Source organism: Diceros bicornis, chromosome 19 (assembly GCF_020826845.1).
Source record: "Diceros bicornis minor isolate mBicDic1 chromosome 19, mDicBic1.mat.cur, whole genome shotgun sequence".
In the NCBI taxonomy this organism is placed as follows: Eukaryota; Metazoa; Chordata; class Mammalia; order Perissodactyla; family Rhinocerotidae; genus Diceros; species Diceros bicornis.
This window is the reverse complement of record NC_080758.1, coordinates 31,538,142-31,553,167: the sequence shown is the minus strand read 5'-3', so window position 1 is coordinate 31,553,167 and position 15,026 is coordinate 31,538,142. Positions and strand designations below refer to the sequence as shown.

Here is a 15,026-nt window from a genome sequence, read left to right as displayed (position 1 = left end):
TCAGCTCTCACCCGAGCAGTTATGCCGAGCACCTGAAATCAAGGACTCCACTGTGCTGTGCCCAGACTCAGTGCCAGGGAAGAAGAGAGCTATCTATGACCAGCATGAGGAGGGAGGCCATTGCCCTCAGGAGCACAGTGCCCTGATGGGGGCTGGGTGCAAGGCACTAGGATAACCACTGGCCCTCTGCCTTCACCTCTATTACCTGCTTTCTCACCTGAACGTGAGCCACTGTTCAGATTCCCTAAGAGCTTTTCATTTCTTGGGGGTTCTCAGATCCTCTCTAAAACATGGGAGTCAGGGAAAGAAGCTGCGATTCTGTTTTTCTCCCGTGGTGCTATCTAGGCAAGTTCAGGTGAAGGTTGCCAAAGGCCAGCAGCTCTGGCTCAGAGAAACAAATCTCTTCAACCTCATCCCAGATGTTGCTCAAGGGTTTGCATATGAATAGGGGCCATGGATCTGCAGGCTCACTCATTCAACTGTGTTAACTTTAATCACAAGTATTTCTAGTATCCACAGGGTTTGGTCCAAGTGTTTGTCAAACCACACTGATGTTGTAAAGCCTTGGTCACTCAGGCCTCTCCTGCCAGCACCCATCTGGCGTGCGGTTCAAGGAAGCTGGCAGTGCCAGGGCAAATGTGGGTCACTGAGGCCATGGGTGGAGAGAACCATCAGAAGAAATGGGGTCTCCTTCTTGCCTTCTGTGCCTTGGGCACACCAGACCCTGGCCAGCAAAGCCCAGGGTCAAGCAGATGCAGGTCTTTCGCCAATGGTTAGCCTGTGTCTCAGGTACCAGGTGATACCTGCTCCTGGCTGGAGCCCTACATTCCTAGCTCACTGGTCAGCAAACTTCTGTAAAAAGCCATATAACAAATATTTTAGACTTTGCAAGTCATATGGTCTCTCTTACAACTACTCATCTCTGCCACTGTAGTGTGAAAATAGTCAATGAATGGGTGCAGCTGTGTTCCAATAAACTTTATTTACAAAAACAGGCAGCAAGCCAGATTTGGCCCAAGGACTGTAATTTGCCAACCACTGGCCTCGATGACACTCAGATGACCTGGATGCCCAAGGGGACTACGGCCCAATCTGCTCCTCTGTGACACGGAAACCTCTGAGGTCTGGCGCTGTGCTGAGAGTTGTACATGGGTGCAGATCAGGGCACTGTATGTGGGAGTTTCTGACCATGTGGTGGGTGCAGAGGTCAGAACGCAAGGGCTGCACTGCAATAGGTTGAGACTCCTTCTTCACAGGAAACACCAACTGCTTTATTCCAGATCAGGCCCAGCCCTCCTACCCCCTTACACACATGGTCCCTGGATGGGCACTGTCTTTACTGGGCCTTCAGCAGCCCTAGTGCTTCGGCCTGACCACCAGCCCCTCTCTGGTGATGGCCCAGTTGTAGCTCTTCGGTGAGTCCAGTGCTTCTTCCACCCGTGCCTGCAGGTTCTCTCGGGTGATGAAGTTTTTTGCCTCCTCCTATCGGGAGAGAGAAAGCCAGGTGAATGCGAGCTCCCAGCACACACCTGCTGGCGTTTAGCCCACTGAGGCAGAGGCTCCAGCTCTCCCTTGGGGAGGATGCTTGGAGCCTAGGTCCTCTCTGAGTGCCCCAATGACCTTCCAGTAGAAGAACATCAGGCAGCCTTACCATATTCCTCTTTCTTAATCATCCGCTGGACATAGCCAACACCCCAAGCACACCAGCTGCAACAATCTCCCACCCGCTGGGTGGAATCAGTCCCTCAATGTTGCCTGGCTCCCTCAAACTCCTCCTTTTCTCTCTATTACTTTAATTCAAGCCTCATCCATTCTCACTGTATCACTTCTAACTGGGCTCCTTGCTTTTTGAGTCGCAAACCTGCCATCCTAGCCCAGAATATTTAACTCTTCAGTGACTTTATCACCCATAAAGCAAAATACAAACTCCTTGCGGAAGGCAGGAGTCCCTCCCACAGGAACCGGCTTACCATCCGCTAGCCACTTGAACTCTCTCAAGTGTCAACTCTCACCTCGGGTCTTTGCGCCCGACAGGCACTCTCCTTGCACTCCTCCTCCCCCAAATCCTCACCTGCTAACTCTCCCTGCATGTAGCCAGGCCTCACCTGGCTGCGCCCAGGACTCCGACAGCCGCATAGGCTGGGTTCCCAGCCTGCAGCCCCACCCCCTGGAGATGCGGCCCACCTGCAGCTGCAGCACTTCCTGTTCCTTGAGCTGCGCCCAGGCCTGCGCCTCCCGGGCCTGGCGGGCCTTCTCCTCGGCCCGCCGCTGCTCCTGCTCCTGGGCCTCCTGCCGCAGCCTCGCTATCCTGGCAGGGGCGAGACGCCGAGACTGAGCGCGCCTGGACCTCCCGGGGCCGGCCCGGCGGCCCCGCCCCGCCCTGCCCCGCCCGGCTCACCGCAGCTCGTGCAGCCGCTGGTTCTCCGCCTGGTTCCAGGCCATCAGCTCGCGGTGCTCAGCGGCGTCCTCCAGCGCTTTGCGCTCTGCCAGGACCCCAGCCCGGGCCTCGTGCTGCTTCTTCCGCACCTCGGACACGAACTCCAGCCTGGGCAGAGATGCGCCCAAGGTCGGCACCCTCTTCGCCCGCCCGCCCCGAGACACACCCCGACGGCGCCGTCACATCTCCCCTCCGTCACACACACCTGAGGGCTCGCACGGTTTGGCGGTACTGCCGGTAACGCTCCGTCAGCACGAAGAACTCTGCAGGATCCACTGCGGGCGGGGTCGCCACGCGTCCGACCTTGGACTTGGCCGGCGGGTCGTGGCGGGTCTTGCGGCCCCGCGCGGGCAGCAGCAGCAGGCCCGGCGGCCGACACGGGGGCCGCGCTCCCAGAGCGCTCACCGCACGCAGCATGACCGAGTCCGCCAGCGTCCCCGCGCCGCGGGGTGTCACGGGGGCCGGAAGCGGCCGCGGGGCACCACGGGATGTGTAGTCAGCTGGCTCCCCGCTCCCGCCCCCACCCTCTGGAGCTCGGCGGGCGGTGCGCGAGCCTGAGGATCTGCCGTTGCGCACTCCCTGCGGGGCCCGGTCCCGCCCCGCGTCCTTCCCGCCTGCGGTCGGGCCTGCGTCCCTCCAGCCCCACGCGGGGAACAGTCTCAGTAGGAGAGAGAAAGGACGAAGGACAGAACTCGAGGCAGCAGCTTCGGACACCTCACATCTTTATTGGAGGGCGGCGGGGCGCGGCGTTGGGGGTCCGGTTGGGAGAGGGGGCGGTCATTCCAGCGGAAGCTCTGGTGATCTGGCCGCTTAAGTGCGGCCTTGCCCGCCCCTGCCTTGTTGACCAGATTTGGCCTTGCCCGCTCCTCCCCTCCCGACCCGACTTGGCCTTGCCGAGCAGTATGCGGCCCAGCCTGCTCCTACGTCCTGCGGACGCGCCCCCGGCTCCTAGGGAACCCAGCGTGGGGGATCTCCAGCTCCCTGGGCATGGGGCGTTCCCCACCCTAAACAAACCTGATATGTAAAAACCTGAGCTCACACCGACTTAATTTTTTTTTTGCCTTACAGAAATTTACCCCTTTCTCCTCTGGTTACTGTGCTCCCCTGGTGCACTTTAAAATGCAATTTGTAAAACAGTAATAAACCATCTCCCCACACCTGTCTTCTGCTATGGCCTTGGGAAGCTCTGCAACCACTGAGTCATTCCTAGTGCACATGTCAATGAGCACCTGGTTCTCAGGGCCCTGCTGCCTATTAGTCTAAAGTCGCACTCACTGGCCAGGGCCCTGCCCATCTTAAGATATATTGGCTTCTCTTGACTGTCAAGAAGCCTGGGGAACCCCACTGCCACCACTGTCTTATTTATGGAGGTTTCTAGTCCACTAGTGACTTCTAATCTTTTATTTGAATCTAACCTAAATATAAGTTGTCTAGAATTCTGGGAAGTAGGATAGCAGATGGCACCATGCTGTGGGCAGCAAGAGCACCAACAGCTGGGGATGCAGTGGCAGGGGGCATCTCAGTGATGTCTCCCCCTCCTCCCGCCCCATAACTCCCAGTTCTTAGCCTCGATGGCTCCTGGTGGCCTCTCACCCTACTTACCAGTGTGTTTGTACTAGGTGCTGCTTCCCACGGAGTTGCCACCAGGCCACAGTCCTGCCCTCCCAGGGCAAACTGTCCTCATGGGGAGCCAGGGCATCGCTTGGAAGGCTATGGGCAATCTGGCCTGGGCTGCTTGCTGCAGTGCCCAGGACCCTTCCTCAGAAAGGAGCCAAGGCTGCACCTGTCCTCCCTACCCCAACCTGAGGCTCAAGGTAGGTGAAGGAGCCCCATCACCTACCTGGGGGCCTAGGGGCATGCTGGCGGTCCTGGGGTGAGCTGGAGGCTCGCTTTCCTCCGGGAACCAGCCATGCGACCAGTGCTGAGCCTCCGAAGGTCCAGGGTGGGGAGCAGCAGCAGGAGGCCTAGCCTGAAGCTAGCCATAGCAGGGCTGGTCCCAGGGACAGTGGACAGCACTGAAGGAGTCTGACACTCCCATACATAGCCCCTTCCTCTTCCTCCAGGGTCCCCTTGGACAACTGGCATTCAGGGGCAGCTTTAGTGTCTCCTAATGCCCTTCTTTCTTCTGCCATTGCTCCTCATCCCAGGATTACAGGGGTCTGGACCCTGAGGGCTCCCGGCAACTAGCCTTCTCCCAGAGCTCCCGGGGCACAGAGGCTCCCAGCCTTGCCAGCTGAGGGCCCTCCCCAGTTGGTCAGGCCTACCCCTTCTTCCTTCAGGGATTCCAGAAGTAGGAGAAGATTGGAGAGGGGTACAGAGACATTCGTCAGGGGAGTTCTCCACAAGAGAGGCAGCAATGTGGGGGTACTGGGGCACTGAGTGCTGGGGGACCAGAGTGGCAGCTTCTCTGCCCTTTCTCTGTCGCTTGCCATCTCTCTTCCATGGCAGTTGGGGATGTGGAATGGATGTATGGTGGTGACAGGGGCAAGTGCTTCTACCTCTTGTCCCTCCCATTCTGGGGGCAGCAGGCCCAGGAATAGTGTGTTGTTGGGGGGAGAAGAGGGAAAGGGGGTTTTATGGGCTTGGGTCAGGCGTAGAGAGACCTGGGAGGGGAAGAGGAGCAGTGTGCCACACACCTAGGATGGAGCTCTATCCAGAAGCCCCAGCCCTTGGGAGGGCAGCCTCGTCACTCACCGAAGAAGAGCTGTGGACAAGGTGGCTCCTCGAGGTGGCTCCTCCAGGTGATAGCGGGATCACAGACTGCCAGCCCGAGATTTATTGATCAGGCAGCTCCACCCCCTGCTCCAGGCCCAGACTCCAGTGACCTCTCAAAGAGGGAGGGGAGCAGATCGCCACCCACTCCCTTCCCTTCCCAGTATGTGTTCAGTGCTGGCCCTGGTGTCACCAGATGCTCCCTCCCCCCATCCTCCCAGGGATCTGAAGTCATAGGACTCCTGCTCCAGCCTGGCCAGGCTGTGCATCCTCAAGCTCCTGCCCTTAGATCTAGAAAGCCCTCACAGCCCTCCCTGACCTGAAAAGGAAGTTGTGGCCAGGAGAGGGGCAATGCCTGGTGGCTCTCTGGGTCCTACCCAGCTCAGGGCTCTCCCAAGAGGAAAAATGGCAGCGTAAGAGTTAAAAGGTCTGAGGGGAGGCTATGACCACCCTCCCTGAGGGCTTCTGTTTGCCCACCTGTAAAATGGGTTGGTGGAATGGTCCTCATCCATACACCTGGGCACCAGGGCTGGGTCACTCTAGGTGGAGGTAGGCTTGGGTGGGGCACACCTACCCACTGGCTCTCTCTCTCCTCCAAGCAGGCCCATGAGAGGGGGCCCAGCTAAGGGGGCAGTGCAGCTTCTGCGGGGCTATCAGCAGAGGTTAGGAATAATTTTGCCTCTCAGGATTCCAACCCCTCCCCATCCTGTGCTCAAGGCAAGACTACGCATGGATTTGGGCACAGCTGCCCTGGGACGCTATAAACAGGCTCCTGCCTCTCAGTCTGCGTCAGCTCAGCTTTCTAGTCAGCTCAGCTTTCTACCGCTAGCCATCAGCCTCTGGGGGCCAGAGGCCTGTTTACAGGGTTAATAGCCAATCTCCGCATTTGAGTTGAACAGCAAATGTGAGGGCCAGGGTCAGGCTAGGCATTGTGGTGGCCAGTCATTGGGAGAGCAGATGCGTCAAATCCTGTGGCAAAGATGGGGGAGGGGGTGGCATAACGGCCACCATAGGCGGTCGTGGGCACCTGGACTTCAGCTGTCCAGGTAGGAGGGCACACGTGAATTTCCAAATTGACTTATTTAGCAGGGACCTGAAACGAATGTGTGGATTGTATGTTCAGTTAAATTGTTTTGGGAAATACACTGACTTTGTTCCTTTATGTACTGGTTAACCAAGTAATTTTTAGGAAAACATTTGCTTTGTGGTTTAGTGAAAATCATCTGAGTTCAATAAACTAGCTTAGTTCTGGTGGGTTTACAGAACCTTTTATTCAAAGTCCATGGTGTTTATTTTAAAGAGGAATAGGGTGCCTTCATTTTTTCTGTAATTTGTGTTTTTTCCTGAAAAATCCACATTAGAACTAAGCTTCCCAGGGGATGCTCTGGTCCTGTTCTTTCTGGCAACATCCTTAGCTTTTCAGCAATGTGTGATGTCCCTTTCCAGACTATAAACTCTGAAGTCATCCTCGTATCCCTCTCAGCAGGGCCATTTGTTCACCACTGAGCTCCAACTAATGCTCAGACATCATTCCAGTCTGGGAGCTGCTTATAGTCAGCCGGGAAAGCGGAGGTTTAGAGTTGGACGCTGAGGTGCTGTTGGAGCACAGAGGGGCACAAGCCCCTGAGCAGGTGGTCTGGGGTGAAGGATGAAGAGTTAGCTAGGGTCGTGGAAACAAGGCAGCAATGGGTGCTCCAGTGTAAGGAACAAAATGGAGAAGAGCCAACACAGGAACTGCCAGTGGATCCTGACTGGAGTGTGGTGGGAGTGAGGGTAAGAAGCGGGTAGGCAGAGTGCTGGAGGGCTGCAGGAAAGGGCAGGGGACTCTGGAGAGACGGAGTGAACCCCTGGGTGTGAGGAGCCTGAGACTGGTGCCTCTGGGCCATGCTGGTAGAGTCACAGCAAGAAGCAGGATATGCAGACCTGGAGCTGGGGGGGCGTGGGGGGGTGCGTGGAGGGCTGAGGATGCACAACGTACAGACCACAGGAATGCCTGGCCTCTGAGGAAGGAGACCACGGAGGAGCAGGTACAGAGTGAGGATAAAAGTCAGAAGGGCGTCACCACACCGGGAGGGGGAGCTAGTGGATAGACAGACAGTGGATCCCTGGGGCTCAGCACGGAGGCCACCTTGACAAGATCAGGTAAGAAAGGAATGTGTGGGAATGAGTGGGGAAGAGGGAAAGTGTAGACTTTTCAAGAAGTCTAGAATAAAGGAAGAACTTAGGCCTGCGGGATGTGCCTTTTTTTTTTAAATGAAAGACGAGCATTTCGGCGGCGGCGGGGGGTGTGGGGGGTGTTATAAGGAAACTGAAAAACCAGGAGGGGGATGACTGGATGAAGTGAGATCTCTGAGAGTGTGGCAGGCCAGAGTTTTGGGTGTGCAACGGGCATGGGATGTCACTCCCCCTGTTCTGAGAAATCCTCACCCTGCTCTACCCCATGGGTCACGACTGACTGGCTGAGGGGCGGGCACTGGATGAAGCAGTCACCCCTGCCCTTCCCACACAATCGTGCCGTGTGAGCCCCAGTACACTTCCCTTTTAGCCTAGACTAGTTCCGGTCAGTTCACGTCTCTTGCGACCACGTGAGCCCTGGATAATACAAGGAAAAGAAAGGGGTGAAGAGGGAAGGATGAGTGATACCTTATAAACTGAGGGAGAGAAGCGGAGCAAAGAGCTGAGATAATTCCTGCTTGAAGAACATCTGTTTAGCAACCAGGTGATATTTAAAATATTGGCCCAGCCACTGACCAAATCAGCATGGACTCCAGCGCATGTGCAGCTGCTTAATACCAGTCCTGGCAGCAGGAGACAGGCAGCCTGCTGGGAGATGGGGAGGCAGCACAGGGCGTAAGAACAGCTCACCTGCATGTCCGCTGTGTGGGTTGCTGACCCAAGGCCTGCCCTCCTCTATCTGCCTGGACATGGTCACACAAAGGCACCAAACGGTAGTTTGCAAGGAGCTAGGGTCTCCTTCCCAAACATGGCACCCTTCATCAGAAATTCCTGATTCTGTCTTTGATTAATTTATCCACGCTTCTTTTATTTATTTATTTTTGCTGAGGAAGACCGGCTCTGAGCTAACATCTATTGCCAATCCTCCTCCTTTTTTTTTTCCCCAAAGCCCCAGTAGATAGTTGTATGTCACAGTTGCACATCCTTCTAGTTGCTGTATGTGGGACGTGGCCTCAGCACGGCCGGAGAAGCGGTGCATCGGTGCGCGCCCGGGATTGGAACCCAGGCCACCAGTTGCGGAGTGCGCGCACTTAACGGCTAAGCCACGGGGCTGGCCCTAATTTATCCATGCTTCTTTTAAAACTACTGACTTTTGAATTTATTGCCCCTTGAAGTTCCTTGGTTCCTACAGAAAGACTGAGTACATCTACTGACTCATACTCACTTCTTGTAAGCTTCCAGTGGTGGTCTGTGTGGCGCCCCTGCCTCCTGCAAATACTCTGAACATGTGGTGCAGAACTTGGCTCCTATCTTGGAGCCACCATGTCTTTGTCTGCCTGGACTCTGAGGCCCTCTGCAATGTGGCTCCACTTGACCTTTCCTCCTTTCACTCCTCTAAATTTCAGCATCCCTCGGGTCCAGTTCAAGTCCCACCTCCTCCAAGCAAAAACAGCAGCAATGACCTCTGAGCCTGCCTCCACGGACCAGGCTAGGGTGCCACCTCTCACTCCTGACAGCCCCTAAGGAGCCCAGGGCCTGCCCCTGCTCCCCAAGAAAGATCTCACAGGCCACAAGGCTCTCTCAGCCCTGCACTGACAGCCATGGCAGTTTACTCTCCTGTTTCTGTGATGAGCTGCTCATCAGGATAGGAGGCAGTGGACAGACCCACACTCCCAGCTGTGTCCCCAACTAAAGACTACATTTCCCAGCATCTTTTGGCTGGTTTTAGCCAATGGGATATGAGTAGAAACAAAAAGTGCAACTTTAGCTTCGTGTACTTAAAAATGAAGTTCTTGCTCTCCATGGGAAAAGACAGTGACCTGGCTTCAACCATGAGCATGAGAATAACATCCTAAGGGACACTGGGACCATGAGATGGGAGGATACTAGGTTTCCGGAAACTGTTACCTGAGAAATAAATGAACATCAGCCTTATTTAAGATACAAAAGTTAAACACTTTTGTCTAACATGTCAGGCTTGAAATCAAGTTGGGATCTAAGAGTCCCACCATCCTGGCCTGTGGATCTGAGGCACTTCCACATAAAAGTCCTGGAAATGAAGACAGATATGAAAGGAAATGGAAGCTGTTTAACACAATAAGTATAGAAATAAAGACTTACTCTGGACAGAGTGACACAATCCAGATAGTTTTGTAACAAAGCACCAAGGACTGGAAAGGTACGATTGGCCTCAGCCCCAAAGCTGTGCCACCCCTCTCTCCTCACGCCCCAGCACTTAGGGAAACAGGACGCTGGCCATCTTCCCAGGGAGCGAGGCTGGCTGGGACCACTGCACCAAAGACGTGCTGGGAGCTAAGGGAGGGTCCTGGCAATGAGCGAGGAGCCAGAGGGGGTAGCGCTTATTGGAAAGGAGGACTGTGGCCTCTCTGTGGCCAATCGAGACAGAATAGGAACAGCAGGGCCAGGAATGGCCTAGGAAAGCCCTAGCCCTGGTCTGGCTGCCCTACCCCAGACAAAGGGAGAGACGTTTCCTCAGGGAGTCAAAGCTTTATTACCTGATAATCCCTAGTGTGGTGGCAGAGATATCACCCTGGTCCCTTTACTCCCCGTGGTGAGATATGGGTGGTGGGAAAAGGGGTCGGGGTGGGGAGGAGACAGATCATTTACAGAGCAGGGAGGGAACAGTGGCCTGAACGGGGACAACCAATCTCCTCAAAAGCTCTGAGAAGTTTGTGCTTTTTTTCTTAGTTGATGCCGAGATACGTGGAATGGGTTTTGTGTTTCTTCTTTAGGAAAAGATGTATAAACCAAAGAATAATACAGCCCAATTTCCAGGAAGAGGATTTCACGATATCAATCCAAACATCACACTATTTAATTCCCCAATAAAACATTGGAAAAAGGACTATCAGTGCTAACACATTTACATATAAAATCTCCACCTAATATGTAATAGAGGCCTATGTACCAATTTCTAAAACAGTTATAAGATATATACACAATTTTGGGTATATTAACAAAACAGAATATTACAAAATATTAAAGGCAATTCTGTCCACGGGGCCTCCTCGCCTCTTACTTGAAGTTGGCATAATCTGAGAATGCGTCAATATATTCCTGCACCACCTTGTAGCAGAACTCATACTGTTCCTGGAGAGGCAAAGGAGAGGGAAAGCCAGGATTACTGTAGGGAACAATGCACCTGCAGTTACTGACGGACCCACTTTTTTTTAAATGGAAAATTGAGAGGAAATGAATGTTTTTGGACTTCCACCCGAGCCCTGATCTGCCCGCCAGAGTTCTGACAGCATCCCTCTCTGGGCTGAGTGCACCCAATCTTCTATAGATAGCAGTGACCACACATGAAGATGACAGTCCTAGGCCTGCAGAGGTCAGAGGTGAGCGTGCTGGGCTGGCACCCTGGGAAGATGGCTCTGTGTGGCCCACACCTCACCATGGCTACCAGGCTGGAGATGCCACGGTTCTCAAAGCCTCATCAACTCCCAAACCTCTTAAAATTTCCTTTTCTTTCCCCTTCAGACAGTTCCAGATCCATGGGGTACAGGAATCTTTTTAGATGCCTGTCCCCATACTCGGTGCTTACCGGTCATCTAGACTGTCAAGAGTCAGACCTCTTAACAGGGAGCCTGAGCAGAAGAAAGGAGGTACTCCTGAGTCTTCCCTACCCTAGGACCCATGAGAAGTGAAGAAGAGCCCTGTGGGGCACCTAGGCACCCTCTTCTAGCCTTCACAGAGGCCACTTGCATCTCTTATTGGTGTGGGACTATCTCCCCACTGCTCTCCTGCCTCCCAAAGCTCATTCTGTCTGTCTGGAGCACCTTGGGGAAGGATGAGTCCGTGGTTACACAGTCTTTGACTACGAGATGGGCCCCTTGGAAGAGCCTCTCCCCTGAGCTGGCCCTGACAGAGAAGTGCTGCAGACAGTGTGGTGGCGTGGACAAATATGTGGGGCAGCATACCAGTGTCTGGACCATGTGTGGCCTCTGCAGCCGCAGGCTCTTGACGGTCTGGAAGACATCCAAAATCCCCTCTGCTTTCACCCGTTCCAGGACAGTGCTGAGGGCACAGAAGGTCCCTGTCCGTCCTGCCCCAGCGCTGTAACAAAACAGATACACTTATCACACCTGCTATGGCCCTCAGTGCCAAGGAGGCGAGTGAAATGGCAACGAGCAGATAAAGGCTGAGGTTGGTGCTCCTGGGAAGGTCTGTCATCTAATGGAGCTGCTAGGGGTGGGGGCAGGAGGCCCATCTGCTCCTCTCCATATAAGCCCCATGTTCACACAGCTCTGGGAATGCGAGTGCACCCCTGCTGCCCTTTCTGCATGGCCCACTTTGCTTGCTGAGGGACTCGCCCGTGGGACAGTGGTGAAGAACCTCACACTCACCCACCCCAGCACTGAACCTTCACTGTCCACCTACAAACATGCCTGGGTTGCCCTGACCTGCTGCTCACTCATGTTAGAGTTCTAGTCCTTGCTTTTCTGTCCTTGACAAGCCCTGCCCCTCTGCACTGGTACATGTCTGCTGATTCTTTTCCTTGCCCCTCGTTTTCTTCCTAAATCCCACGAGTCCAGACTCTCACCTTGAGACTATCCACCCCGTTCAATGTCATCAGTTGATTCACTACCAGACCTTTACTGAGGTAGCAATATCCCCAGACAATAAGATATGCAGTATGAGAAGGAATAAAAGCAACAGGAGTTCTAGGCAGGGTGGGGAGAGCTGCTACTGTGAACACGGTGGTCAGGGAACGCTCTCTAACAGGGTGCCATGTGAACAGACACCTGAAGGTGAGGGCAAGACCCAATGGCTGGCTGGGAAACGAGCATCTCAGGTACAAGGCAGAAGTATGTCTAGGTGCTGAAGCCAGTGTAGCTGGATCTGAGAAAGGAAGGAGCGTGGCAGTGGTGAGGTCAGAGCACCCAAGGAGAATGCCAGTCCCCTGGCATACCCCCTACCTGGCCTGGGCAAGGAGCCCTCAGACCATGTTGGGCCTTGTAAGCCACCGACTGTTAGGCTTCTCCATAAAGGAGTGATGCCGTCTGACTGAAGCTTTTAAAGGATCTCTCAGGCTGCTGTGTTGAGCACAGATCGAAGGCAGAAGGGTAGGAGCAGGGAAACGAGTGAAGCCAGTAGAGTTACTGAGGAGAGGGGAGAGTGGCTTGGACAGAGGGCCATGGTGGAGGGAGTGATAAACACTTGATTCTTTTTTTTTTTTTTTTAAAGATTTTATTTATTTTTTCCCTCCAAAGCCCCAGTAGATTGTTGTATGTCATAGCTGCACATCCTTCTAGTTGCCGTATGTGGGACGCGGCCTCAGCATGGCCGGAGAAGCGGTGCGTCCGTGCATGCCCAGGATCCGAACCCGGGCCGCCAGCAGCGGAGCCCGCGCACTTAACCGCTAAGCCACGGGGCCGGCCCCTAAACACTTGATTCTGAAATTATTTTGCAGGTAGAGCATTACAAGTATATATGTGAGAAAAAGAGAAGAGAACAGGATGGCTCCAAGGCTCCTCACCTGAGTTAAGTGGCTGACTGAAATGCCACTTTCTGATTTGGGGAAGGCTATGGAAACAGCAGCCTTGGAAAGAAAGATCAGTTCTGATTTGGACTCTTTTGAAGATGCCCAAGTGGAAACATTGAGTAAGTAACTGGATATATAAATCTGGAATATTGGGGAGAGGGTGACAGAGATTTGGGAGTTGGTACTAAAGTCAGGAGAATGGATGAGTTTACCTAGGGGAGTAACTGTCCGTTGACAGAGAAGAGGTCCAAGGACTGCACCTTCAGCCACAGATGGGGAAGAATCGGCAAAGGAGACAGAGAAAGAACAGCCAATGAGGATGAAACCCAGGAGAGAAGCTATGCTGAAAGCAAGCCACAGAGAAGTGAGTGATCAGCTGTGTCTAATGCCAATGAGGGCCAAGGTATAATGAGACTGAGAAGTGATCACTGGACTCAGCAATGTGGAGGTCACAGGTAGCCCTCACAGGGGCAGCTGCATTGGGGTGTGTGGGGGGGATTAACTGCAATGGGCTCAAGAGAGGCTGGGAGGAGAGGAACTGGAGAGTTAGTATGGACAAATCTTTTGAGAAACTTTACTATTAAGGAAAACAGAGAAATACAGGGGTAGCTGGAGGGGAATTGGAGGCAAGAGGTTTTTTTAAAATATTAAGATGGGAGAAATTATAGCATATTTGTATGAAGATGGTAGTTATGCAGAAGAAAACCTGATGATGTAGGATAATGAAGTCAGGTCCCTGAGGAGACAAAAGGAGAAATGGTATCCAAGTGGAGCTGGGTGTGGCACACAGACTTTAGCTTGGCCCCCAAGATCTCTGTCTCCTACTGTTCATGCCCTTGTGTGATCCCCTCCCCTTGAGCATTATAGCAAGGGTGATGGGATGTACACAATTACATGTATGTGATTATGTTACATGAGATCATAATGCCTGTCTTATAAGGAGATAGTCTCTCCTCTGCCGGCTTGGAAGAAGCAAGCAACCATGCTGGGAAGGTCCATGTGGCAAGGAACTTCAGTCCAGCAGCCCCCAAAGAAATGAATGCTACCAACAACCAAGTGACCTCAGAAGTGGATCCTTCTCTAGTTGAGCCTCAGATAGGACCTCAGCCCTGGCCAACACCTTGACTGCAGTCTTGTGAGACCCTGAAGCACAAGACTCAGCTAAGATGTGCTCAGACTCTTGACCACAGAGACTGTGAGATAAATGTGTGTTGTTTTAAGATGCTAAGTTTGTGGTAATATTGTTACACAGCAATAGATGATTAATGTATCTGGTTTCAGAGAGAGGTGAGACAAGTCATTCACTGAACAGAAGGGATGCAGGGTCCACAAAACCCAGGCAGGCAGATGAGGAGCTGTGGTGGTGGGAGCATGTGGAAGTTCTCTCTGATTGTTTCTCTTTCCTTAGACTAATAGAAAACATGGTCATTTCTTTCTTTTTTTTTTTTTGCTGAGGAAGAGTCACCCGGAGCTAACATCTGTTGCCAATCTTCCTCTTTTTGCTTGAGGAAGATTTACCCTGAGCTAACATCTGTGCCAATCTTCCTCTATTTTGTATGTGGGTCGCCGCCATAGCATGGCTGCTGATGAGTGGTGTAGGTCCATGCCCGGGGAACCAAACCTGGGCCACTGAAGCAGAGAGTGCCAAATTTAACCACTAGGCCACGGAGCCAGCCCCAAAACGTGATCATGTCTTAAATATGAGAATGGGAGAGGTGTTGGAGGTTTCAGAGGAGGTGTGAATTAATCATCTAGGTCAAAGGCTGGCAAGATTTTCTGTAAAGGTCCAGACTGAAAATATCTTAGGTTTTACTGGAAAGAGACAAAATCGAGTTATAACGGTGTATTTTTCAAGTATTTTTTCAAAATACTTGCCCTTTTCTCTTTTCCTGTGTTTCTTAGGAGGCCAGGCCCTCACCCCCATCTTGCCCAACTGGTTTTTCCACTGTCAGCCTCCCCTGCTGCTCTCCTGTACCCATCACCATCCCGAATGCTCCCCTGTCCAGTATCTTAATGTTATTGGTTCCGTAGCACAAGCGTGAAGTTCAAACTCCAAGATCCTCTTTCACCATCGGGCATATCCTGGTCATCAAACTTGATTGCCATGTGCTCACTAAAATCTCACTCTTGTCTGGCTTTCCTCCCTGTCTGACACACACTCACCATCGCTTCCCCCTCTCCCCTCTGAGGGCCGAG

At 53.2% G+C, this 15,026-nt stretch overlaps 3 protein-coding genes across 10 annotated transcripts in view; all 3 read right to left on the bottom strand.

Moving 5' to 3' along the window:
• Positions 1 to 963: 963 nt before the first annotated feature.
• MRPS26 (mitochondrial ribosomal protein S26) lies at positions 964 to 2,869 on the bottom strand. Its single transcript, XM_058563091.1, has 4 exons — positions 2,643 to 2,869; positions 2,399 to 2,545; positions 2,185 to 2,308; positions 964 to 1,482 (listed from the first exon to the last, which is right to left on the bottom strand). The coding sequence occupies exons 1-4, from the start codon at positions 2,852 to 2,854 to the stop codon at positions 1,357 to 1,359; spliced, it is 609 nt and encodes a 202-aa protein (XP_058419074.1). The 5' UTR covers positions 2,855 to 2,869; the 3' UTR covers positions 964 to 1,356.
• A 1,117-nt stretch (positions 2,870 to 3,986) lies between these two features.
• Positions 3,987 to 4,770, bottom strand: LOC131418617 (progonadoliberin-2). The gene is given in 4 exon segments (XM_058563093.1): positions 3,987 to 4,196; positions 4,278 to 4,340; positions 4,343 to 4,384; positions 4,387 to 4,770. Coding segments are annotated over 4 exon segments (402 nt in total). The 5' UTR covers positions 4,523 to 4,770; the 3' UTR covers positions 3,987 to 4,035.
• Positions 4,771 to 10,138: 5,368 nt separating this feature from the next.
• The window catches only part of PTPRA (protein tyrosine phosphatase receptor type A), a 170,120-nt gene continuing 165,232 nt past the window's right edge, over positions 10,139 to 15,026 (bottom strand). For all 8 annotated transcript variants that reach the window (XM_058563083.1, XM_058563080.1, XM_058563082.1 and 5 more), the window contains 2 exons: positions 11,266 to 11,401; positions 10,139 to 10,435 (listed from right to left, as the gene is read on the bottom strand). In XM_058563083.1, coding sequence (XP_058419066.1) covers positions 10,361 to 10,435; positions 11,266 to 11,401 — 211 coding nt within the window. In that variant the 3' untranslated portion in view covers positions 10,139 to 10,360. The remainder of the gene's footprint in view (positions 10,436 to 11,265; positions 11,402 to 15,026) is intronic.

Bases quoted from the DNA above. Each gene is read 5' to 3' on its own strand.
- MRPS26 (XM_058563091.1), bottom strand. From the start codon at position 2,854: ATGCTGCGTGCGGTGAGCGCTCTGGGAGCGCGGCCCCCGTGTCGGCCG. The intron at 2,546-2,642 runs GTGTGTGTGACG...ATCTCTGCCCAG, and splicing joins CAAACCGTGCGAGCCCTCAG to GCTGGAGTTCGTGTCCGAGG. The intron at 2,309-2,398 runs GTGAGCCGGGCG...CGCCCCTGCCAG, and splicing joins CAGCGGCTGCACGAGCTGCG to GATAGCGAGGCTGCGGCAGG.